Raw genomic sequence first — 24,966 nt, 5'->3', positions numbered from 1 at the left:
ATGCTCCATGATACTGCTGTGGACATTCAACTGCCAGCACACATCAGATGCAACCATTCTCAACTGCTACTTACACTATAAATGAGATGATGATTTTGTTGAGTGGTCTGCATGAGGACATGCAACAACTGCATGCATTGTGGAATGATATGCAACACCTGCAGATTGACATAGCATATAAGAACTTGAGCAGGCATGGCTGCTTAGGTCACTGGCAGCCCATATGACATCTTTTATTGCATTCATGAGGAAGGTCACAACTGTACTCCATTTCACCAGTGCAGGCCATAAAAGCCATGGTCACAGAAATGGCCAGATATGATGTAGACTGTCATATATTGGTCTTACAGAGATTGTATGTGTTATTCCAGAGATCACATTACTGTTATTCCTGGTAGTACTATGGCCAAGTACTATGGCCATCCTCAAGGTTGTGGCTGATGACATCCCTCAGGATCCACCCTGGGTAACTTTACCAAACCACCAGCTCTGGTACACGCAGTTCTATAGTATATTGCTCTTCTAGTGACAGATGGTATGCTGTGCCTGTCCACAGACACTGTACATCTTTTGGCTCCCAACATAGGACATTACATGTGGGTTTCTTTACATACTCCTGCAGTATGACAACCCCTGTGCTGCAGAACACATCAAACCCAGAACTCTGAGGTCACGCAGCTCACATGGTCAGGGTTTATGATATGGTATCTCCACCTTGCCACTGGATGATGTTATCCATAACTCACCTCAGTCTGCTACAACCCTGAGTGGCTACCACATCTAACTACCCTGACCCTTACACATATGATAGTATTGCTGTCTCCTGTCAATGTGCCTCACCCCACTTATGCAAAAATGAAGACTGTATTTCCTGCCTACCCTCTCACCTGTCTGGGAAGGCTAGTGTCTGATACACAGGTGGTTATTCAATGCACTGTAATGCAAAGCCTGTGTTAGCTAATGCATACATTAATTATATGATATGTTCTCTAAACTGTGGCCCATAGCTGAGGACCTGATCCCACCTGTTTGTCACACAGCAATGTGTAGTGCCCCCATTTGCCTTGCATGGGGTACAGGTGTTACAACCAGTTTTTCTGATGACTCAGCATCAAATTCCTCATCTGCTGCTCCATTGGGTCTGTCAGGCACTACCAGGATGTCCACATGTTGTATCTGCTTGCTTAATACCATATTTTATAAGATGATTCACACAATAGAATAAATGACTGCAGGTCGCAGGTGTATACTGCAGGGTGCGAACAAATATATCCAGTCAGAAGAAGTATCCCTTTAAGAATGCATGCACATGTTCAACAACATTTCTTTTCTCTAAACTTGTGATGTTTTATGCCACTTCAGCAATTGTCTGGGGGTTATAAATGGAGATCATCAATCATGCTTCTAACACATATCCAGCATTATCTAGAACATACAACAGTCACTACCCCTATATGTGTCTTGCTGCCTGCTTGAATGTGAACTATTTGTCTTGGCCTATGTACCCACCAATGAAAGCACCAGTTGACCTAAGGCTACTCCTGCCTGAGCCCACCACATTTCATGACTCAGCTATTTTAAATTAGACTGCTTGTCACAGTGCTAATACATTCAACAAAAGTAAAGAGGCAGATATATAGATCAATAGATAGAAAGATGGATAGATAGACAGAGATTAGATTAGATAGAGAAAGAGATAATGAAATACGCATCTGAAAGGGACAGTGTTTATCATTTTAAAGCTGTAGCACAAGGTTTGCTTTCCAGTATTTTTTTAAATACCTCAGTTTTCCACCATACAATCTAAGCAAAGGTTTGTGTTTATCCATTTTAGTTTAATGGGCAGTGTTAAACTCAACATGGAATTAAGACTGAAAGAACAGCTGATGGTGATATTTGGATATGTATTCTTAACACTTAACACTGGCAAGTTATTGATTATTGAGTGTAAGCACTGCATGCCTAAATGAGGCTGTTTTTTTTTTTTTTGTATAAACATATAGTTTTAAAAATGTTGTATCAGCAGTCGGAGGTGAAATAACATGTAAACCATTCATGGGGACTGCACAGTATGTTACACTGAAAATGTTATAATAAAGTATTTTCAGTGTTCAAAAAAGCGGTTACATCAAATAAGTTAAAGCTTATCTTTTCTTCTTCATTTGTGATTCTGACTCATTGTGACTTCCCAAATTTGACACTTAAGGCCAACATGAACTGAAACCTCTATACAGTCAGGATATCCTGTCAATGGATCATACCAATCATTCAGCCAGTCAATCAATCAATGTTAGCCAGTCACAGATGTAACTGCATACTCTAAATCACAACCATACTAAAAGTTTAAGTAACCTATATTCAAAATGCCTCTTCAGTAAAGGTTGTTCAGTTTGTAGTCAGTTCTTAGTATGATCTGTTTTGAAAAATGTATCTGTTTTTAACAGTCAGGGTGTGCAAAAGCTGGAATGTGAAACCTGCAAGTACCCAAAGCTATTTTGATTTGAATGTGGTGGTTGCCTCTACGGACCAAACTAATTTGTTTATTTATTCAGTATTGCTATAGTACTTGCATTTCACTAATGATGGTTTACTTTTTTTCCAGCAGTCCACCAACAGCAAGGTAAGAAATAAAATCAATTCATTTATTTCACAAATTAATTCCATAAGGAAACCTTAAGATGTCTTCTTAGTCTGACTTGCTGGAGACATTGTGGAGGTACATAATGTGGTATGCTTTGTATTCTACCTGTTATAAACTAAACAGCAAATCAGTAATGGAAATTCATAAGGACAGCACTGAACCCCATTAAAAAGGGGTAATATTAGTCTGTACGAATGGCAAAGACAGGTAGAGAGCCTTGACTACAGCCCTGGTAACTAGGGTTTCAATAGCAGCCCTTGAGCTTGACAGTACAGGCTGGGAGGATGAGCTTGCCCACTCTGGAGGGGAGGAAGGTAGTGGAATGCTTGGGGGTACAGTCGTGTGGTTTGACTTCCCTGGTGGAGATTGTGGAAACAATCACAAGGTGTTGCTTGATGGTGGGTAGGGTATTGCACACCCCACCCACAGGGTGTTACTGCATGGGTGAAGGTGTAGGGAAGTAGTAGGTAAAATATTCCCTTGGCAGTACTATGACACTGCAGTGAGATTGTTTGATTACCTTTTGGGCCCTGAATGATATTGTTGTTCTTGCTATTGGAGCAAGTTCAGGGAGATGGGAGGGGCTGATAGATCCAGCGATCAAGGAGCGGCAGTAGAGCCAGCTTATGGTCAGCTGTAAAGGCCTCAGAAATAGCTCAAAATGACAATATTGGACACAAATTATGAAATACCCCTGAAACATGCAGAAGGAATTGTCCTATAAGTAATTGTGAAATGTGTACAATAGTAAACCTGAAACTAGAATTGAATTTTTTTTTTTAATGTTGTAAGCCTGAAACTAGAACTGAAATTATTTTTTAATGTTTCTTTGGCAATATTATTTCTTTTGTATTTTAACATTCATTTACACTTAACTTGTTTTGAATTGCAGCCCAATTAAACTCAATCAGTTTGAAATTAATTTTGCCAAACTACAGGCAGACTCCAACTACCTTCTGTCTGAGGAGTATGAGGTACGATTTACATTTTGAAAAGTATTGCATCTCATAGTGCTCATTTTGTAAAATGCTGAATAGTCCAGTGATTTTGTGTATAAACACAATGAAAGGAGGTTCCATTGAACTTAGTAATGCAAACACTGTTAATGGATCCATAATTAAACACCTAACTGATGTGTCAAGAGCTTTCCTGATCATTAATTACATGACGCTCACTGCTCTTAAAACAAGGGCTTGTTTAAATTGCAGGCATACTCTACAGTCTGTGCTTGCTTCACTTCTTCAGCTCAGATTTATGAATGCTAACTCAGTTGTTAAAACTATAACCACATAAATATGTTCTGCACTTGAATCCTTTTGTTGTTTCCTCTACAAAGAGACTGTTTTATTTTTCTTCTTTACAGCATCTTAAAGATGTTGGTCGTAACCAGTCTTTTGACACAGCACTTCTGCCAGAGAACCGAGGAAAAAATCGATATAACAATATATTGCCTTGTAAGTTCTTATCTGTCTTTGTGATTTTATTCAGCAGTGCATTTTCTGTGCTTGTTATGAGGAAGCAATGCTTCAGATGAGTCATTGAATCCTGTTCTCAATTGGGGGAAAAGCACTTTATACTTGCTTTGACACAGGTCTTCTCACCTATTTGTGCGCCACTTAACACAGACTTTACAGCAGATTAAAAGCATTAATCATTACTTTATTCTAATAATGCATTTTCCACATATGAGTTTGCCTTTTAGTGAAATTATAAATGACTCATAACGTATTTTCACTGATTTTACCATATTACCAATAAGGAATATTTTATGAAGAACTTTGGCAAAGTAAAAAAAAAAATTCTGAGGCCTTGCATGCAGCATGGTAACTATGTAAGCATGAACATTGTGAACTCTGGTACATTATAACCTGCTGCAAACCTGTCTTCCAGATGATTCATCAAGAGTGAAGCTTTCCTATGTGGATGATGATCTCTATACAGATTATGTAAATGCCAGCTACATCCCAGTAAGTTACATGTTTTTTCTGTTTTTTTTTTCAGATTCACTTACTTAACTTCTGAAGAAAACCCTTGTGCAGATACAACATGCTGCCTAAAATGTCATATATCTGTGCATGAGTTACCTGTCCTAAACAACTTGTAGCCTCTTTGTAAGCTATCCAACACATACATTCACTCTCACACAAATCTGTGTTGTAGAACAGCAATATGTAGCACTCCATGTCACATTTTCATGGAAGTGAAAAATAGAGTAATGCATACCTCTCAACTTCTTAGTGCAAGAAACCTGGACAAAACTTAAAATAAAGTTGGGGACAAAGGCCCAAAAATAGGGACACATTTTAAATATTGTTCTTATAAACTTAGGAAGTTGCTAGAATAAAAGGAGTTATTGTAGCACACATCTTCTTGAAGTATATGAAGTCTGAAATTCAAATGTATGTCAGTAGAGACATTAATTCTCAGTGATTTGCCAGAAAACCATAAATATTATGAGGAACATCCCAAAAATATGAGGCAAAAATCTGGACATTCTGTGAAAATCTGGATGGTTGAGAGGTATGGAGTAACGTAAATGTTTCTGTTTTGTAAATTACATAGAATAATATATACTCGGGTTACTCATATGTGAACTATGTATATATACATATTTACTTTTAATGTTACTCAGATCAAACAGCAACTGCTTTTAAGTATCCCCTAAAATACATAAACAAGTAGCAAAATTAAATAAAACCTACAGTGCACCATTGCCTCAGAGAAATAGACACAATATACCCTGCTTCATATTTTCATACATATTTAAATAATTAACTGGAATAATGACATAACTAGCAAACGCATGGATGAACTTCTTTCTGTATGTGGAGCTTGAAAATATTTTTCAAGTTAAGTATATTTTCAGCTGAAACAAGTGTCTGTTTCAAGTAGATATTGCTGTCTAATAAGATATTAAAGCAACATTACAAGAAAACAGTAATACTAGCTCAAGACAATTGAATAATTTCATCACAGTATTCACATATACTTTTTCAAAGACTACAGTGACTGTTACAAACACTTGCACTAGTTTGTCTCCTTCTGAGTCCATTTGTATAATAGAGACTATAGTCTCTCCTCATAATGAGCATTAGCAGAAGCATATTATTTATTTGGAATGCTTGCTTATAGCAATATTTGCTCCAAAGATTTTCGGCCATAAACTGGAGGTAACTGAGTAAGACAGATAGTGCCATGATGCCATGTGTTTACTTTCTTTTGCGAAGGTTGATTTAGTCACAAGATGCAGTTTCTAGTGCATGATGCTTTCTAGGAATTACTTCAGTTCACCTTCTTTGCCTAGGGATACTGCAATCTCACCGGTAATATTTTTCAGTATTTTAAGCCTGCTGGACACATAGGCAAAGTAACTTCTGTCTATTATACAGATTTGCTATGCTGGGTTAACTGACAAGACCCAGTAAGGATGCAAGTATAGCAGTTTGTTCACTACATTTGTAATATGTTGTACTAACTGACCTATTCTTATTATCTTAGGGAAATAATTTTCGAAGAGAGTACATTGCTACTCAGGGTCCACTCCCTGGAACCAAAGATGACTTCTGGAAAATGATATGGGAACAGAATGTACAGAACATCGTCATGGTTACACAATGTGTTGAGAAAGGAAGGGTGAGTATCTTATTATATACTCTAGGAATCCAGTCACTGACACATGCACACAGAAGGACATGCATGCGTAATGTTTGCGTGTGTCTCTATGGTTGCAAGCATATGTGTGTGTGTGTGTGTGTGTGTGGGTGTGTGCGCACACAAGCATTTATTCATGTGTGTGTGTCTATGTATGGATTTGGATATGAGTGCTTGCATGTGTTTGTATGTGCGTGCACACATATGTGTGTATATGCATGTGTATGCATGTGTGTGTATGTGTATGTATGCACGTGTGTGTGTGTGTGTGTGTGTGTGTGTGTGTGTGTGTGTGTGTGTGTGTGTGTGTGTGTGTGTGTATGTGTGTGTGTGTGTGTGTGTGTGTGTGTGTGCGTGTGTGTGTGTGCGTGTAAAATTGTATATTTTTGTATTGTTTTTGAAAGTAATTTGGCAGTGTAGCAGCTGGAGCTGAACTGCATTTTATGAGACAAAACATATTTAACAACATAGTATTATTTATGTGCACTGCACTGCAATGTCTGCACTAATAGACCTCCATTCCTTTTCTGTATTCCACTGATTATAAGCTAGGTTGCAGGTACTGCATACCTGAGCTCATGCTCATGTATACCTCTCACTGCAGTTCTAGACTTTATTCTAGATGGCACTCATGCAATAGAAGCAGGCTCTCTTCCTCTCCCAGAATGGGTAAGCCACCGTTGATTGACCATTCAATGCATTTGTGGATCCTTCAATGTCTAGGCCAGTGAACAATCCTGCATCAGCTGAACTGCACTGATTTTTTTTTTATACCTCTCCACCACAGAGCCACTTTTAACCAGAATTTTTGCATGTTCTGAATTGCAAATAGTAAATCTGTGTTTTCACTAAAGAGATATTTAGTATTTCCTCTGCACGGTGATTTTGGAGAATGAAGATATCTGTATGCATGCAGATATGCACTATAATTAAATGGAAAAAATAATTTATTCTTCAATAAATGGTTTTGGGAGAGGAGATTGCATGTTTCACCTGACTGTACCTAAGTATGACTAAGGTGAGCAAGCTTTCATTTATTACAAAAATTAATTTGAGAAGTCTTTATTTATTTATTTATTTTGCTGGCAGTTATACACCAGTTATTGAGTTCTATTTGGATGGGGTTGAACTTAATCTTTATTGCATTGGGCTGAGTAAAGTTTTAAGACTTTGAGCTATAGAAGTTTGCCCTGTAGCTATCACACAAAATGATGCATTGACTAATATGGTGAAGTGCTGTAGACAGCAATGAACATATCACCAATATGTTGTTGGTGGGTAAGGGGTCTGTTTTGGTTTTGTGTACATGAGGAATATCACAACATTGTTGTAAGATCAAAAAGAAAGGTGAGATAATATTTAATTTAGTTTAGCACAGCTTGCAGGGATGCTTGTCAGCATAATATCCAATACGCTTCTGCTTCTTGCTGATGTGTTTATCATCTGTTTGAGATTGCCATTGTTTATGAAGTCTAATAATTTCTGCAACCAGTTATTGCCGGATGTACTGTTTTCAGACTGAATGCATAGTTTAGGTTTTCTGTTGTAGGGAGGGTTATAAATTTATTAAGGAAGTGGGCCTGTTCTTGAGATGACAACAGGAGTTCTATAACATGTCACAGAATTGCAGTTTATTTTGTTTATTGTATGCTAATTGTTAAGTACTTCATGCCTGCAATTTCATTCTATAACAGTACTTTTGAAAGACTGATTTATGAAAATGAATACATCTCCTCCTTAGTTAGTGGGACAGGTTGAGTCAACAGAGTTGAAACCAGGTATTTTGGAATGTAAAATGAGACTTAAAAACAGCACATATCCTGACTCTCTCAAATGCAATATAATCCCCTAGGCAGCTTATTTTTTTATTTATTTTAGTTTATGCTGTAGGCATTGATGGACCTTATTGCCATCCAAACAGCCTGACTTGGATTGTCCATTAATTTGGACCGCCTTAAAAAGGTGCTGGGAAAGAAAAGATTATGATCATTAGCCTAACTCCTTTGGAGGAGAGGAGTGGTCTTCCCCTTACAAAATAAGTCTGGGCTCTGTACATGTTCTCATTAGTATAGAGGGTGCTGGCGTTCTCTGAACCAATGGCAGAATCTAAGGCAGCTGCTGGAGCCTCTTGGCTTTTCCTCATAGCTTGATGTGATCTTCCCTGAAGGAATAATTTCATTAGCCGCAAAGGATTTACCAGTCTGAATAAGGGTAACCAGAAGGTCACAACATCCCTCTGCATCATAGGAAAAGAGTTTCAAGTATTACTGATTTCAGTAGGCACAGTTACAAAGTCCAGATGATTATGAAATCCCCAAATACACTTAATGACTTTAGTGATATTTCTAATTTTAGACCCAGAGAGGCAGAACACTGTAAATCTCTCCTATCCAGTTTTGAAAATGCAGAGTGTAATCATACATTATGAATACTGTTTCATTATTTTCTGTTGTTATTTTAAAGAGAGGTTTAACTCCTGAGTCATTTCCATGTTTTATTGTGGCTGGTCGTGCGTGTGCGTGTGTGTGTGCGTGCACATGTGTTTGTGCATGCGCGCGCGCACGCGTGTGTGTGTGTGTGTGTGTGTGTGTGTGTGTGTGTGTGTGTGTGTGTGTGTGCGTGCATGTGCATGCGTGTGTGTGCGTGTGTGTGTGTGCGTGTGTGTGTGTGTTTGCAGTGTCTTGACAGATGTACATAGAACTAGACTTGGAGGTAAGCAGGATAGTAGCTTGGAATTAGTTTTGCTCAGTGTAGAAAGCTGCTCACTGACTATTTTATGTGTCAACAGCTTTGACTCTTGTTTAACTATCTGCATATTTCATACTTAGAATGATTGGCCACAATTAATCAGAAATTAGCAGGGAGCATTAAGCAAGGTTGAAGGAGTCCAAGTGCAGAAAGTTTGGGAGATGGAGAGTTGAGGTACTCCTAGTACTTACTTGTCTAGGATACAAGAGTTTTGGTTGAGTTAAAAAACTACAGGGAGATTATACTTTTCAGCTATCTGTGACCATGTGCAAGATGCTAACAACTTGTTCAAATGACCAGATTCAGACAGGTACAGAACAGACTTACACGTCATTAATATGGTGCAATGGGTTTTAAATACATGCCAAGAAATCTAGATTGGGACACCGGAGCAGAAACTGAGTACACTACTAATCAATACAGTTGATTGAACTATGCTCTCTGACAATATCAGCAATACCTGTAGTTAACTATGGTTAGTTATATTCTGGGACCCAGGAGCAGAGTGGGAGGGGAACCAAGAACTTCAGATAATCAAATGAAAAGAACTTTAAATAAAAACAACACAATACAATAGACTAAATCGTAAAAATCAAAATAGGCAACAATATGAGGTACACAAACCAAGACATCTGCTTTTCACATAGCAATCCATTTTGTGTCTGCAACTTAGTTGTAAATCTCAAATTGCTTTATGATACAAAATTAAGCATTGTTGTGACCTCTATGATTCTTCTTATCTGTGCAGGTAAAGTGTGACCACTACTGGCCCTTCGATCATGATCCATTATATTATGGTGATCTCATTGTACAGATGGTGTCTGAGTCAGTCTTACCTGAATGGACAATAAGAGAGTTTAAGATCTGCAGTGTAAGATTTTTTATTTTATCTCTCATTTCTAATGTATTTTTTATTGCATAATATGTGATAGTAGTGCTTTCTAATATAAAATTTGTGGATGTTTGAACAGCTTGGGTTACAATAGCCAAATATCAAAAATGAAAGCTTAGTTGTTTATAAGATAGTGTATTTCCTGCATGTATAGGAATACAGGTCTGGGAATGTAGATGTGATTACAGATATTAACTGTTTTAAATAATACATTGTTCAGATCTTGGTTCATTCTTAGAGTTGGGGAGTTGACAATTGAAATGTGGTGGTCTTAATTTTGTTTGTTGTAATTTGTGACCTCATATGGGTAGTTATGACATCAAATGACTCGATAAATGAAAACATATCTTATATTCTGAAATCTTTCTCACTTTCAGGAAGCTCAGCAGAATTACTCACGAATAACTCGCCATTTCCACTATACAGTATGGCCAGATCATGGTGTACCAGAAACAACTCAGTCCCTGATCCAGTTTGTCAGAACAGTAAGGGATTACATCAACAGAAGTCCTGGTGCCGGGCCCACTGCTGTGCATTGCAGGTAAGTATCACACAGCAGTCAAGCCGTTATGAACTGTTCGTTTAACTGTTATCACAAATATTCACTGTCAGTACTATATATTGACGTTTATCTTACCTTATTTGCACCACAGTTTATTTGCAAATACTAAGCCCTACTAAAATATTTAGTCATTCACTGCTTATTTAAAGCTGTTTTTAGGCACTGTTTAGTTGGTCACTATTGGATGACCCATGAAACTAGGAATATTAGTAGTTTATTCACATATTTATTTATTATTTCATTCATACATTTTCTTACCAGTGGAAATAAGAAGGTCCTTATCAATCACTGCCTATGATGACATAATGGTAAAAAATTACAAATGACAGTTAAAGAGCTCAACATTTCTACTTTATTGCAGTAGCTGCATTTACTTACCACTTGAAATTAAACTCCAAAAATGTGTGGTGTTTAAAACATAGTGTAAAATTCTAGGGTCCTGGTTGTGAAAGAATGCCATTCAGAATTTGTAATGCAGTTGTGAATACAGAGATAATTATTTTCTTCGAGTGACATCAATGCAAGACATGTCAAGTAATGATAAGTGGTGGCACGCAGCCTCAAGAAGATACTCAACAGTAGGACGTCTGGTCATATTCATCTGGAACCTGTAGACAAGCTGGATGAGCTATTAGTACATAGTACAGTATGGGATGTGAGCAACTGCATCTATAGTATAAATACACTGTTTATTATTATGGATGGAGACAGGCATAAAACACTTAAGCCACAACGTACACTTTTTAAAAAGTCTGTTATGTTTCAAAGTATTTTGTTAAATATAAAATAGGCTTAAATAGGAATATTTAACATGGTTAATGGTTATATATTTTGTCATTTCAGGAAGATTTGTTTGGGGGGAGATACACTGGGGGGAGAGGGCTACCTTCTAGAATTTGATATACATCTATAAATCTAGGCTCTACCCCTTGTTATTATCAGAGAATTGTGACGGCACTCTTAAACTGAATAAAACTAAAATAATGGATAAAAACAATGCAAATCCTCTTGCACATCAGTCAACAAATGCAAATGGAAAAGTTGAAATATTAGATTTTTAGTATCATAAATATTCTTAGATACCATGTTTTAAGCCACCAATGTACCCTCTGTCCAATAAAAAGACTCTAGACGTGCATTTAGCAATATATACAACATAGGAGTTGTTAAGTCTGCAAAATGCTACCTGAAAGTGGGAACAAAGAAGTATAAATGTGTGACTAACTAAATGAAAGCAAGCACAATCCTATCAGTGGGCATGCATGCATAAATGATGTCAACAGTGCAGAGGCCATAGCAACATGATAAAATTGAAAAATATTGCTGGTTGCAGTTGGGACATTTTGGATGATAAAACACTATCAAACCATCAGAAAAAAAATATTACACAAACATAGCAACTATAAACATTGGGAGTTGTGGAGAGTGCTCCATTAAAGCAAGGGTGTTCATTGTCAGGCTAATAGAAAATAATTCTACCACATGCCATTAAGCAAACAGTGTGTTGGACCCATACTCTTATGTGAGCAGTCATATCTGTGTCCACACAAACTGTTAGATCACCTGCACCAAATTAAATGACATAAATCAGACTGCACTGTAAGTGACAGGTCATCTGGGCAAGCTCTGCCATATTTCCCACCCAGACAGAGACTCTGTCATCCAGGAACTGTATCACACTCACTTTTATTCTTGGTATTCCTTTTGTTGCCCATCCCAGACAGCAACAAAAAATCACTACATATTCTCAGCTTAACTATGCTATACAAATATAAATATCAATATCCTTGGAAGTATATCATAGCAGACATGGATTATACAGCATGCAATGACTCCTAAAGTAAACCTGTAAATGGTCAGTTTTAGGAAGAAACTAAGTAATGAGCTCTGGGGCTGAAATGAAGCATACTGACGTGTCTGATGAGTCAAACATCCATGGACTGCATGAATTACATGCACACTATGAAAACTGTTAAGTCCCACATGCATATTAAAAAGCCTTTTTACAATAATATCTATAATTGCAAAGTACCTTGCCAAGGTAAGGGAAAACAGTTCTTGTACTTCACAAACGAAACACTGAACCAGACATGTCCAAGGGTCAGGTTGCAGTGATTTCTCCTATCCACCTGGTGAATCTGGGCATACTGGGGCAATGCAGCAATTTCCTCATGTACACAGACAACCCTCTCCTCCTACCACCCAACACTACAACCTGCGAGAGATGCACTTACATAGCCAAACTGGAAGCAAAGCTCTCTCCAGCCAAGATTGTGCTAGACAGTCAACAGGAGAAGGTTAACACCTGCACTACACCTCTAGCAACACATAGCCCTTCAAAACCCACACCACCAACACCCACACCTAGTAACACTAAACCCACATATGCGGAGGCCCTTAACATTAACCTGCCCAAGCAACAAGGACCTCTGAAGGGGAAACGCAAACAAAAAAACAATCACAACCAAGGTGACACAAAGCTCAAAACACCAGTGTGTCACCCAATAACAGCCCCTAAGGCAATACAACCCACCCAACACTTTAGTCATAGGTGACTCTATAGTCAGGCACACTGATGTCCCACTCACCAGGCTGAACAAGAAGAACATTACTGTCAGCTGCCTGTCAGGTGCCGGGATTCACCACATAACCCATGCACTCAAGTGACTCCACAAAAAGTACAAATACGACTCTGTCATTGTCCATGTTGGAGTAAATGACTTAAGACGTACCTCCCTGGACTACATGAAAAGAGGCATGGAAGAACTCTCAGATCATGTGGCCCAGGCAGGTATGATCCTAGCACTGAGTAGCATCATACCTTCACCCAGAATGATACCACAGTATAAGGGCAAAATGATTGACTTCAACAATTGGCTAAGTTTCTGATGTCATTCAAAGGGGATCCAGTATTTATCTGCCTGGGACGACATGATCGACAAACCATGATGCTTTGTCAGAGATGGTCTGCATCTGTCGCCCCTGGGATTCAGGTTACTGCCTAAGGCTCTTGCCACCCTCATAGTGCCTTTTTTAGGCAAGGTTCAAAGGTCAAAGCCACCACCATAACAGGTATAAGCATGCAAAATCTGAAGGTAATGCTACTCAATGCTAGAAGTCTAAACCTTAAAATGCACTCTCACGAGGCACTCCTAAAAATGGAGAACATCGATATCTGTGCAGTAACTGAGACCTAGTTCAAGGGTCCAGAGAGCACCCCCGCAATACCAGGCAACAACTCTTGCCACACTTTTTGGCCACCAAACCAGGACCGAAACACTAAAGGTGGAGGAGTGTGCACATTCACCAAGGATAGTCACACCTCCAGGCAAGTTGCCCAACACAATGCATCTGAAATTCTACAGGTGCAACTAACACTAGGTAAGACTGCAATCCAAATTGTAGCTTGCTACAGATCCCCCACCATGCCCCAAGATTCTCACTACACCTTTCTAAACATACTGGAAAATATTAAGATACAACCAAACACCCTAATACTGGGTGATTTTAACTACCCTGACATTAATTGGGAAAACTACTCAGGTACCAACACCTTTGCACAATGGTTCTTGGAATTCATAAATTCCATTGCCCTGGATAACTAATCTATAGTCCCACCAGGGGCTGAAACATCCTAGACCTGGCCATTACCAACATGGGAGATCGATGCTCCACACCAGTGGTCACCCCCTCGTTGGTCAGGTCTGACCATAAGCTAATCACCCTTGATGTCCACATCCCACCCCCACCTCCCAGTAGGGAAACCTCCATAACAAACTTTCCCAAAGCCAACTTCATGCTACTAAAGTCATAAGTGACAAACTTCATGACACCCATGCAGACAGGAACTGAAAGTTCGACTGCTGAATCCTACACTAAGGCACTGTATGAGCACATCCACTCATACATGAATTGTGCCATTCCAAATAGAACCAAGACGCTCTCATCCAAAAAAAGGAAGACAATCTGGTGGTCCCCTGCCCTAAACAAACTATACAACAGAAGAAAGAAACTGTTGCAGAAAAGAGGAAAATCCCAGGATGCAAAAAACTCCCTTACCAGCCTCAGTAAGAAGCTGAGATCCCTCATGCAGTCCTCCAAAGGTAGTTACGAAAATAAAATTGCCAAAGATTCCAAGGACAACCACAAGGCATTCTATAGTTATGTCAAGACTCTAAATGGCAATGCTCAGATCTGCTCTGAGCTACAACAGAATGGCATTAAATATACTGATTTCAAGGATAATGCCAATATCCTGGCAGATCGATTCAGTGCCAACTTCAACCCCCCACCCCCTAAAGGGCCCATCTCAATACCAAAAGATTGCCAAATTCTGGTAATCACGGCCACACAGGTAAAAAAATGCACTGTTCAAAGCTAAAATACAGCATCCACGGGACCAGACAACATCCCAGGCTGTGTACTACATGAACTACAAAAATGAACTGGCACCTCACCTAAGTGTCATGTTTAATCATAACCTCACCCCAATGAGTGGTGCACAGCTACAGTTATCCCATTCCACAAGGGGGGGAATCCACCTTGGATCCCGGGAACTATCATCCCATCAGTCTGACAAGCCTGATCTGCAAAGCCATGGAAAGCATTATCATGGAACTTATAAACAAAGACATTGGAAACCTTCAAACACTAGACCCCACCCAGTTTGATTTCGTGAAGGGCCGATCTTGTCTCCTCAACCTGCCTGACTTCTTCGAATCAGTCTCCAGAACCGTGGAAGAGGGTAAGGCGGTCCACACAGCCTATCTGGACCTTGCCAAGACCTTTGACACCATCCCCCACTCTGGAATCATAGATAAACTTAATAAACTGGACATTAATCCCTACGTCACTCGATGGGTTGCCAACTGGCTTACTGACAGAACCCACACTGTAAAAGTAGCCAACTCCAAATTCAGCTCCAGACAAGTGACAAGTGGAATATCTCAGGGTTCAGTCCTGGGACCCTCTTGTTTGGCATCTACTTCTCTGAAGTACAGGTCAGCACAAAGGGACTCTGTCTAACAAAGTTCGCAGATGACTGCAAAATGGGAGCCATTATTGAATCCCCAAATGATGTGGATATTCTACAAAAGCGCCTTACAGAAACAAATGCTTGGTGCCAGAGTCATGGGTTCAAGCTCAATGCCAAGAAATGTAGTCATTCCCTTTGGGAAAAATCATGTGCCCATGAATTACCACATAAGTGGCAGTACACTAAACACCAAAAGTGTGATAAGGGACTTAAGGACACAGGTGGACAGTGGTCTCACATTCAATAATCACATCGCCACAACAGTCAGGAAATCCTTCTATGTGGCACACCTCATCACTATGGGCTTTTCATCAAGAAAAAAGGAAGTCATTATCCCACTGTACTCATCACTCATTAGACTCATTATTGAGTACAATGCCCCATTTGGTATGTACCTCACAAGACACCTGCAACAGCTGGAAAGGCCACAGAAATACCTCACTAAAAGAATCACAGGCCTAAAGCAGATGCCCTATGTTGACTGTCTAAAAAAACTCCAGATATACTCTGTCATATATCGCCTACTCAGAGGCAATCTCTGCTTACCATACAAGGCCATGTCAAACCCAGAGCTGTTGGACATGCTACACTTAAAGAAATTCTAATCCCTCAGAGCCACACGCTCCAGGGATCTAAACATGGTCCTCACAATGAACAAAATGTGCTGGAGGGATAGGTTACTGACACAGACACTCCCCGTACTCTGGAACAGACTGCCCATACATGTCAAAGAGAGTGCATCTTTGGTCATCTTCAAAAGGAACCTTGACAATTGGATGGGAGATAGGAAATTAAACCCGGGGATCACGTCAGTTGCCCTGCTAGACAGGGGACAACGGAAGTAAATATTCTGGGAAGAAATAGCCAGGGAAGTGTTATGGCTAGGTTTCTATAGGCCCTAGGGCTGATAAGCTAGTACCACTATGAACCTATGAACCTATGTACTGCACTATAGATGGCATTGTCACAAGAGTAACCTTTTCTCATTGCAGTCCACCACCAAAGCCTTGTAGAACACATACAGACAGCCTTCCTATGATGCCACATGTCTATATAAGATAGGATAGGTATAATATATGAAGTATCAGCATTTCCTCCAGACTTATTTATCAGCTAGTCATTATTTTAATGTTCAGCAGTGATTAACTCATATGCTGTTTAAAGTGTTCTGTACATAAGATACAGATTTACTGTGTCAATATATGTAGACCTCTGCATATGAACATGTCCACAGTGAGATAATTAGTCAGTTGTAATATATTTTTTGGCCTGCCTTTCTGAACAACCCTTCCATCTAATGTAAGCGTTACTGAAACCTATTTGTACATCTAGCTGTTTGAACAATAGCCTTGTCATCATCTGAATAAACGCCGAACTTGCAAGCTACTTACATGGTCTCACACTCAAGCTACATAACAGCCTTGGTGAATTAATCTACACCATTGCTTTTACATTAATTTTAAATTTAGTTCTTTCCACCATTTTAAGGTGTTCAAAGGTAGTATGACAATTGAGTGAAAGCATTTTTGTTGAAAACATAGTCTTGAAATAAATGTGTTAGAAGTTTTTATGTTTGAATTGCTCCATGACTGAAAATAGTCTTGCAGTCTTTGATTGCAGTATTTAATTACTGGATATCCATCAGGCATGGTTTTGAATAAATTGACAGTCTGGCTATAATGCATACATTCATTTTAGGTTGCAATGCACAATGTTCATTTATGAAATGTTGTGCTTGTTTGTACTGATTGGTTTTGATTGAAAATGCATTGCCACTAGTGCATTTCTTGATGGTAGTTAGTGGAGTGGGGGATGGTCACTCTTTGCCAACATGTAGTGATCTTTCAGCTGTTGTATGGTGGTAATAGGCTTTTCTTCTCCTCCCCTACACCTACACAGAAGGCTTTATTTCTACTTTTAGGCCCTGATTCCAAAGACCATTTCTCAGTGTAAGTTACCTGAGCAGGCTGAGAGCAGGTGTTTTGGAATCTGGTCCCTGTAGTAAGCCTGTTTATAGGTAGGCCTTACACCAAAGTAAGTCATTTACACTGACAGCAGGATATTTGGAATTAGGGCAGACTTAGACTGGCAACAACTCTTTTGGAATCTGGCCTTTAGATTTTGCAGTTATTATGCAGTTATGCAACCAGATCTACCAACTCTCTAACCATAGCTCATCTGAATATACGTAGTATTTGCAACAAAATTGCACAACTACATGCACTCCTTGATGTCAAGCCAATTTGACATCCTATGCCTATCTGAAACATGGCTAAAACCCACTATTAAAGACTGTGAAATTACCCCACCAGGCTATAATATAATTAGACTAGATCGCACAACAAAAAAGGGAGGAGGTGTTGCTATTCTTTACAAAACTCACCTACAAATCAGCACCATTAACCTGAACCTCCCCTTAAACAATAATGCCAAACTTATATGCTCTAAACTTCAAACAAACAAAAGTAAAGCCATCTATATCATTTGTACATATCTCCCCCCAGGAAATAATATTAACACCCTCGAGAACATTCTCAACTGGCTTGCTTCCACTGTCCCACAAGAAACAATAATACTTGGTGACCTAAATATTGATTGAAATCACTGCAACCAATCAAACCCCACTTCCCATATTAATCTCCACGGCTTCTCTCAACTTATCTCAGGCCCGACTAGAATTAACAAAAGCAACAATAAAGACTCCATTTTGGACTGGATACTTACTAATACTCCCCAACAAACCTACTCTTCAGGCACCCTACCAGATGATCTAAGCAACCACATGTTAACCTATATTATAAGAAAAAAATCTAGCATCACTTTTCCTACCTCTTTCCGTACATTACGCTCAAAAATAAAATTTAACTTAGAACTCTTTCTCACACAACTACATCACTGTAACTGGACTCCTCTAAAGTCACTACCTCTCAGTGATGCTGTACAATACTGCAACTCCACATTCTTATCTATTTTAGATCAGCATGCACCCATACACAAGATTAGAATAAAAACCAAACCCACCCCCTGGAAAAGCAACAACACTAGGCAACTAATCATAACCAGAAACAAAAACTGGGCAAAATGGCGTACTTCCAAAAAACAAGCTGACCATCAAACCTTTCGTGAATGTAGGAACAAAACAAAAAAAGGCATACTATCTGATAAACAGAACTACTACCTTCGTCTACAACAAATATCTAATAAGGAACCTAAAAAATTTTGAACCACCATTAATAATCTACTATCCCCAGGCCAGTCAATCACACCCAACCCACAGGACTCTAACCCTGATAACCCTATACAAATAGCTAATACATTTAACTCCTACTTCACAAATACTATACAAAACCTGGCTAGTCACCTATCTCCTCACACCTCAAATCTACATTCCTTCTCTGTTAATACACCACCCTCATTTCACTTCCATCCCATCCCTACATCATATATTTTTTCACTACTTCAAAAACTAAAACCCTCCTCACCCTCTGAAGACAAACTCCCTGCTGAGTTTCTGCAAATAGGAGCCAAAGCTGCAGCTTATCCGATCTCTATTTTGATAAATAGATCCATCAATGAAGGAACTGTCTCTGATATCTGGAAAATATCCCACATCATCCCACTACACAAAAGGGGAAACTCTATTGATCTATCTATCGTCCCATTGCTTTATTATCCCCTATTGCCAAAATCTTAGAAAAATTTATTCATAAACAACTACTAAATCATCTTCTCCAAAACAACCTACTTGCTAGCTGTCAACATGGCTTTAGACCTTCCCACAGCACCAACACTGCTCTGCTCTCCTTCACAAACACCATTAACATTAACTGCAACTTAAACAATCTTTCTTCTGCACTATTCATTGACCTATCTAAAGCCTTTGACATGGTAACTCACAAAATGCTCCTCCACATTTTCAATTCTCTATCACTGGATCCTAACAGCTTAACTTGGTTTCAATCTTACCTCGAAAACTGTCAACAAGCAGTAGTCTGGAAAAACTCAATATCTGACCACCTTCTTATTTCCCTAGGTGTTCCACAAGGCTCCATCTTAGGTCCACTTCTTTTTTCCATCTTTATCAATGACCTTCAATCAGCTATCCCTTTTTCTAACTGTATTCAATATGCAGATGACTCCACGATTATCTGCACAGCTACCTCTCATGCTGAACTTCAGTCTCTTACACAAAAAGCCTTTAACACAGTTGAACATTGGTTTTCCCAATGCTGCCTCCTACTCAACCCTAAGAAAACAAAACTTCTACTCTTCTCCCCAACACGTAACCAAATCACCCTACATTTCTCGATCAATTTGAACAACAATACTAGTATTTCCCCTGAAACCACCACAAAACTTCTAGGAATTACAATAGATAATAAACTCAATTTTGAGAATCACATTAACTCTACTATAAAAAGTGTAAACAAAAAAATAGGAACCCTATATAGAATTAAACCATTTCTTACCCCAGCTACTAGAATTACCCTAGCCAGGACCCATCTAATCTCTACTTTACTCTATGCATGTACTATTTATACCAACCTGTCAAAAAAAAAACCTTAATAAACTAGTTGTATCCTACAACAACATTGCTAGATTTGCTACCGGATCTCCTTTTAGAACCCACCACTGCATTAATCTAAGACAACTTGGCTGGCTCGAACTTCCTAATCAGATTAAACTTCAACAACTACTAATAGCTCACAAAATCCTGTACCAACCCACCAAACCTCCAATACTCACCAGCCTCATTACCCCTTATTATAACCTGAAACATCTACGCTCCTCTAACGAACTTCTGATCAACATTACTAGACCTAATAACTCTGCAGGAGATGGCTTATTCTTCAACTCAGTTGGGAAACACTGGAACAAATTACCTGCTGATATCACATCCCTGACTTCTCTTCCTATTTTCAAGAAGAATCTCAAATTGTACCTTAATAAAAAATGGCTCTGCCCCTGTATTAACCCTGACTAGCTTGCTCTTCTGTCTCCTATCACCCTTTCCCTCTCCCCTTTCTCTACCCAATAAATGTTTTCTAAAGTTCCACAGCTACTCTTTAAGACATGGAACTTACCCCTTGATCAAGTACTCAAAAGCTTCTTTTCTTTCCTCTCTTCTTATATGTATGTTTTGCCTCCCCTTCATAAAAGTAACTTTTTTAGCCCTATGAAAATAATGTAATCCTCTACTCATCCTATTATATCTCTGATACCTTCCCTATCTTTACCCCACCTCCTTCTCACTTTATCCTTCTTTTATTCTAAGCTACCTTTAAAATATTGTTCTTCTGCTCATCTAAAAAAAAATGTATATATTTTATCTTTTTTAGTTTTTTTCTGTTTACTGATTTGACTGTTTTAACTTTTATGTAGACTTATTTTTTTACTATGTATTAAAACTTGGAGCTTTTCTCCCCGGGCCTCTACTGAAAATGGACATATATCCAGTTAGACTATCCCGGTCAACAAATGTAAAATAAAATAAATAAAAAAATAAAATGATAGTATGAATTATCTCATCTATTTGTAACTCAAAATGCATATTCCCTTTTTTATATGTATCCTTAATCAGATGCCTTACATGATGTATTGAGGCACACACATCTGTAAGTAATGTTGAAATAAGTACTACTTACTATTTAATGCAAGCAGTATTAGAAAATAATATTTTTACTTTCTCATGTACAATCTGTCTACAAAGAAGAGGACAGGCAATGGGTACACCTGTAGCTAGTTATGCAAATCTAGTAATGTCACATTTGGAACAAAGTCAAATATTGAATAATAATTGTTATGAGTATCTGAAATTTTATAAACAATTTGTTGATGATTTTTTTTTTAATATGGGGTGGCACATTGGATTTTTTTATCTTTTTCCTACGATATTTACAACATACAACCACATTTTTTAAATTTAAAGAAAAACTAAACTTTTGGATGTCATTATTCATAAAGATGGGGTAGGAAAAACAGTAACAACCGTCTATAAGAAAAGTAAGAAAAACACACATTCATAGGAGCAGTGTGGCCCCAAAACCATGTATTTATAAAGGTTGTTAAGAGACAAAGGCAGAGAATGTTTAGGTTGAATACTGGAGAAGAGAAAATGTGGCAGTAAATAAATGAATTAAAGTCAGATTTTGTAGCTAGGGAGTTACAAATTTGAAAAGTCTGATGCAATACAAAATGAAGAAATGAAACAATTGCAGAAGATATGGAAGGAACTAGGAAGGTTTATTTTTCAGACACCTCTAAGAAATATGCTATCAGTAAGGTGAACTGGCTTATGATGACAATACCTTACAACTGGCATACTAAGGTAGTGGCAGGTATAATTAAAAATACTGCCACATCTTCCAGTCAGCTAAAGAACTGAACCTGTTGCAATCATCAAACCATTTTTTTCTTATAGAAGTGCTTAGAATTTGAAACAAAAAATTATTCACACATGGTAACATTTATTTTATTTATTGCTTTTGTTGACAGGATTGTCTGACTGGATACATGTTCTTTTTCAGCAGATGCCCAGGGAGAAAACCTCCATAGTAACATACAACCAAGTCAATGTATAGTAACAGTATGTCATCTCAAACAGGCTGCCTTCCATTTCTTTAATGCACCCCAAAAATGTAAATCATCTATGTTCCTTCTTATACTTCAGTTACAGTGGATATAAAAAGTGTACACACCCCTGTTAAAATGCCAGGTTTTTGTGATATCAAAAAATGAGACCGCAATAAATAATTTCAAAAATTTTCCCACCTTTAATGTAACCTATAATCTGTACAATTCAATTGAAAAACAAACAAATCTGTTAGGGGAAAAAATATACAAAATAAAAAAAAGTACAATAAGTTGGTTGCATACATGTGCACACTCAAACTAATACTTTGTTGAAGCACCTTCAGTCTTCTTGGACAGGAGTCTATCAGCATGGCACATGTTGACTTGGCAATATTTGCCCACTTTTCCTTGCAAAAGCACTCCAAATCTGTCAGATTGTGAGGGCATCTCTTATGCACAGCCCTCTTCAGGTCACCCAACAGATTTTCTATTGGATTTAAGTCTGGGTTCTGGCTGGGCCATTCCAAAACTTTAATTTTCTTGTTGAAAGGTGAAATTCCTCTTCATCTTCAACTTCCTAGCAGACGCCTGAAAGTTTTGGGCCAAAAGTGACTGGCATATGGAACTGTTCATAATTCCCTCCACCTTGACTAAAGCCCCAGTTCCAGCTGAAGAAAAGCAACCCTAAAGGATAATACTGCCACTACCATGCTTCAACGCGGGGATGGTGTTTTTTTGGTGATGCGAAGTGTTGTTTTTGCACCAAATGTTCCTTTTGGAATTGTGGCCAGAAAGTTCAACCGTGATCTCAGCAGACCATAACACATTTTCCCGCATGCTTTTGGGAGACTTGATGTATTGTTTTGCAAATTTTATCTGGGCCTGGATGTTTTTCTGTGTAAGAAAAGGCTTTCATCTTGCAACCCTACCCCATAGTCCAGTCATATGGAGAATACAGGAAATTATTGTCACATGTAGTACACAACCAGTACTTGCCAGAAACTCCTGCAGCTCCTTCAGTGTTGCTGTAGGTCTCTTGGCAGCCTCCCTGACCAGTTTTTGTCTTGTCTTTTCATCAATTTTGGAGGGACCACCAGTTCTTTGCAACATCACTGTTGTCCCATATTTGCTCCACTTTTTGATGACTGTCTTCACTGTGTTCCATGGTATATCCAATGCTGTGGACATTTTTTTGTACCCTTCTCCTGACTGATACCTTTCAACAATGAGATCCCTTTGGTGCTTTGTAAGCTCTCTGTGAACCATGGCTTTTGCTGTAGCAGGCAACTGAGTAAATGTCAGGAAAATCCTACTAGGACAGCTGAACTTTATTACTGGTTAATCAGAGTCTCTTTAATTGATGGCAGGTGTGTACCCAAGAAGACTGAATGCTGTAATTAAAACAAAAGGTGCTTCAACAAAGTATTAGTTTAAGGGTGTGCACACTTATGCAACCAGCTTATTGTACATTTTTTATTTTTTATATTTTTTTCCCCTAACAGATTTATTTGTTTTTCAGTTGAACTGTACCATTTATAGGTTGCATTAAAGGTGAGAAACATTTTGAAATTAATTATTGTGGTCTTATTTTTTATATCACAAAAACCTGGCATTTTAACAGGGGTGTGTGCACTTTTTATATCCACTGTAGGTAATTTCTTTTATAATTTCTTTTTATTTTACTTTAACTAAGAAAATGCAATGATTTCAGTGGACCATTTTTTAGACTCAGACTGGAAAGAAAATAAAAATGTAGTCAGAAAAATAAAAAAGGTACAACAAGTGATTATTTACTATTGCAATGAGATACACATTATATAAAAGTTTATTTAGAGGATCTTCTAGAACACTGTGTTACAATGTAAGTTTTTAAGTTTTAATATATATATATATATATATATATATATATATATATATATATACATAAATATATAGGTTTATTATTGGCATTTTGAATCCACTTCCATTAAGAGTTTAAAATGTTGACTCTAAATGTTGATTTCGGAATGCAGAAAAGTAAACCAAAGCGAAAATGAATACATTGACAGCCATATTTCAATGCATTCGACATAGCAGGAGGTTAAATCACTCACCTCCTGCTATGCACATTAACATACCATTAAACTGTACATTCAACAGTATGTTAATTCTACTGTTTTGCAAGGAGGCTATGCTCCCTGTACCGCCACATCCCCTGCACATTAAATATACCAACTTCAAGATTGCACTTCAGTGAGGAAATGGGCTAATTCCCTGCTCCTCATTGAACCACGATCCCCCTGCACAATGTCAAACCCAAATGCTGGAATTACACTACCTGTTCACTGTAGTGTAGTTGATCAATTTGAGTTCGACATTCTGCTGACTTGAAAACTGTAAGTCGACCATATGTTGGTCGACCGATGCAATTTCAAGGTTTTCTTATTATCGAAAGTACGTTTCATTGAAATGCACATAATCAAACTAATTTTCGTGAAAGTGCATTTTGTCAAAAATGCACTTTTGCTGAAAGGCAACTGAGCAAACAGTTGTTTTCTTGTAGATTTAGTTGTACATCAACTGTACTTTTGATTTTCAACTAAGCAAACTGTTGCTTAGATCATGGCACAGCGGGGATAAGGGAATATTCATTTTTCTCCACTGTAGTGCGATCTCAGAGTGTGAATATTAAAGTAGGAGGTGTGGGGGGCACAGCCCCCCCACATCGGGGATGCAAGGAGGCTTGCCTTCCTGCATAAACTTGAGTACTATTTTATTTTTTTAGTCTTTTGACGTGTTGTTTTTTTTTTTTTTGCAAAAGTGCATTTTCGATAAAATGCACTTTCGTGAAAGAGAGTTCGATCTTGTACATTTTGATGAAATGT

At 38.2% G+C, this 24,966-nt stretch overlaps 1 protein-coding gene across 3 annotated transcripts in view; it reads left to right on the top strand.

Moving 5' to 3' along the window:
- The window catches only part of PTPRB (protein tyrosine phosphatase receptor type B), a 796,390-nt gene that overhangs the window by 742,554 nt on the left and 28,870 nt on the right, over positions 1-24,966 (top strand). For 2 of the 3 annotated variants that reach the window (XM_044057003.1, XM_044057005.1), the window contains 7 exons: positions 2,603-2,620; positions 3,534-3,615; positions 4,005-4,095; positions 4,532-4,608; positions 6,140-6,274; positions 9,789-9,911; positions 10,310-10,473. In XM_044057003.1, coding sequence (XP_043912938.1) covers positions 2,603-2,620; positions 3,534-3,615; positions 4,005-4,095; positions 4,532-4,608; positions 6,140-6,274; positions 9,789-9,911; positions 10,310-10,473 — 690 coding nt within the window. The remainder of the gene's footprint in view (positions 1-2,602; positions 2,621-3,533; positions 3,616-4,004; positions 4,096-4,531; positions 4,609-6,139; positions 6,275-9,788; positions 9,912-10,309; positions 10,474-24,966) is intronic. The other variant, XM_044057004.1, reaches the window with a different exon arrangement.

This window comes from Protopterus annectens, chromosome 15.part0, assembly GCF_019279795.1.
Source record: "Protopterus annectens isolate FY-2018-M chromosome 15.part0, PAN1.0, whole genome shotgun sequence".
NCBI classification, from domain to species: domain Eukaryota; kingdom Metazoa; phylum Chordata; order Ceratodontiformes; family Protopteridae; genus Protopterus; species Protopterus annectens.
This window is presented reverse-complemented; position numbering and strand designations above follow the sequence as displayed.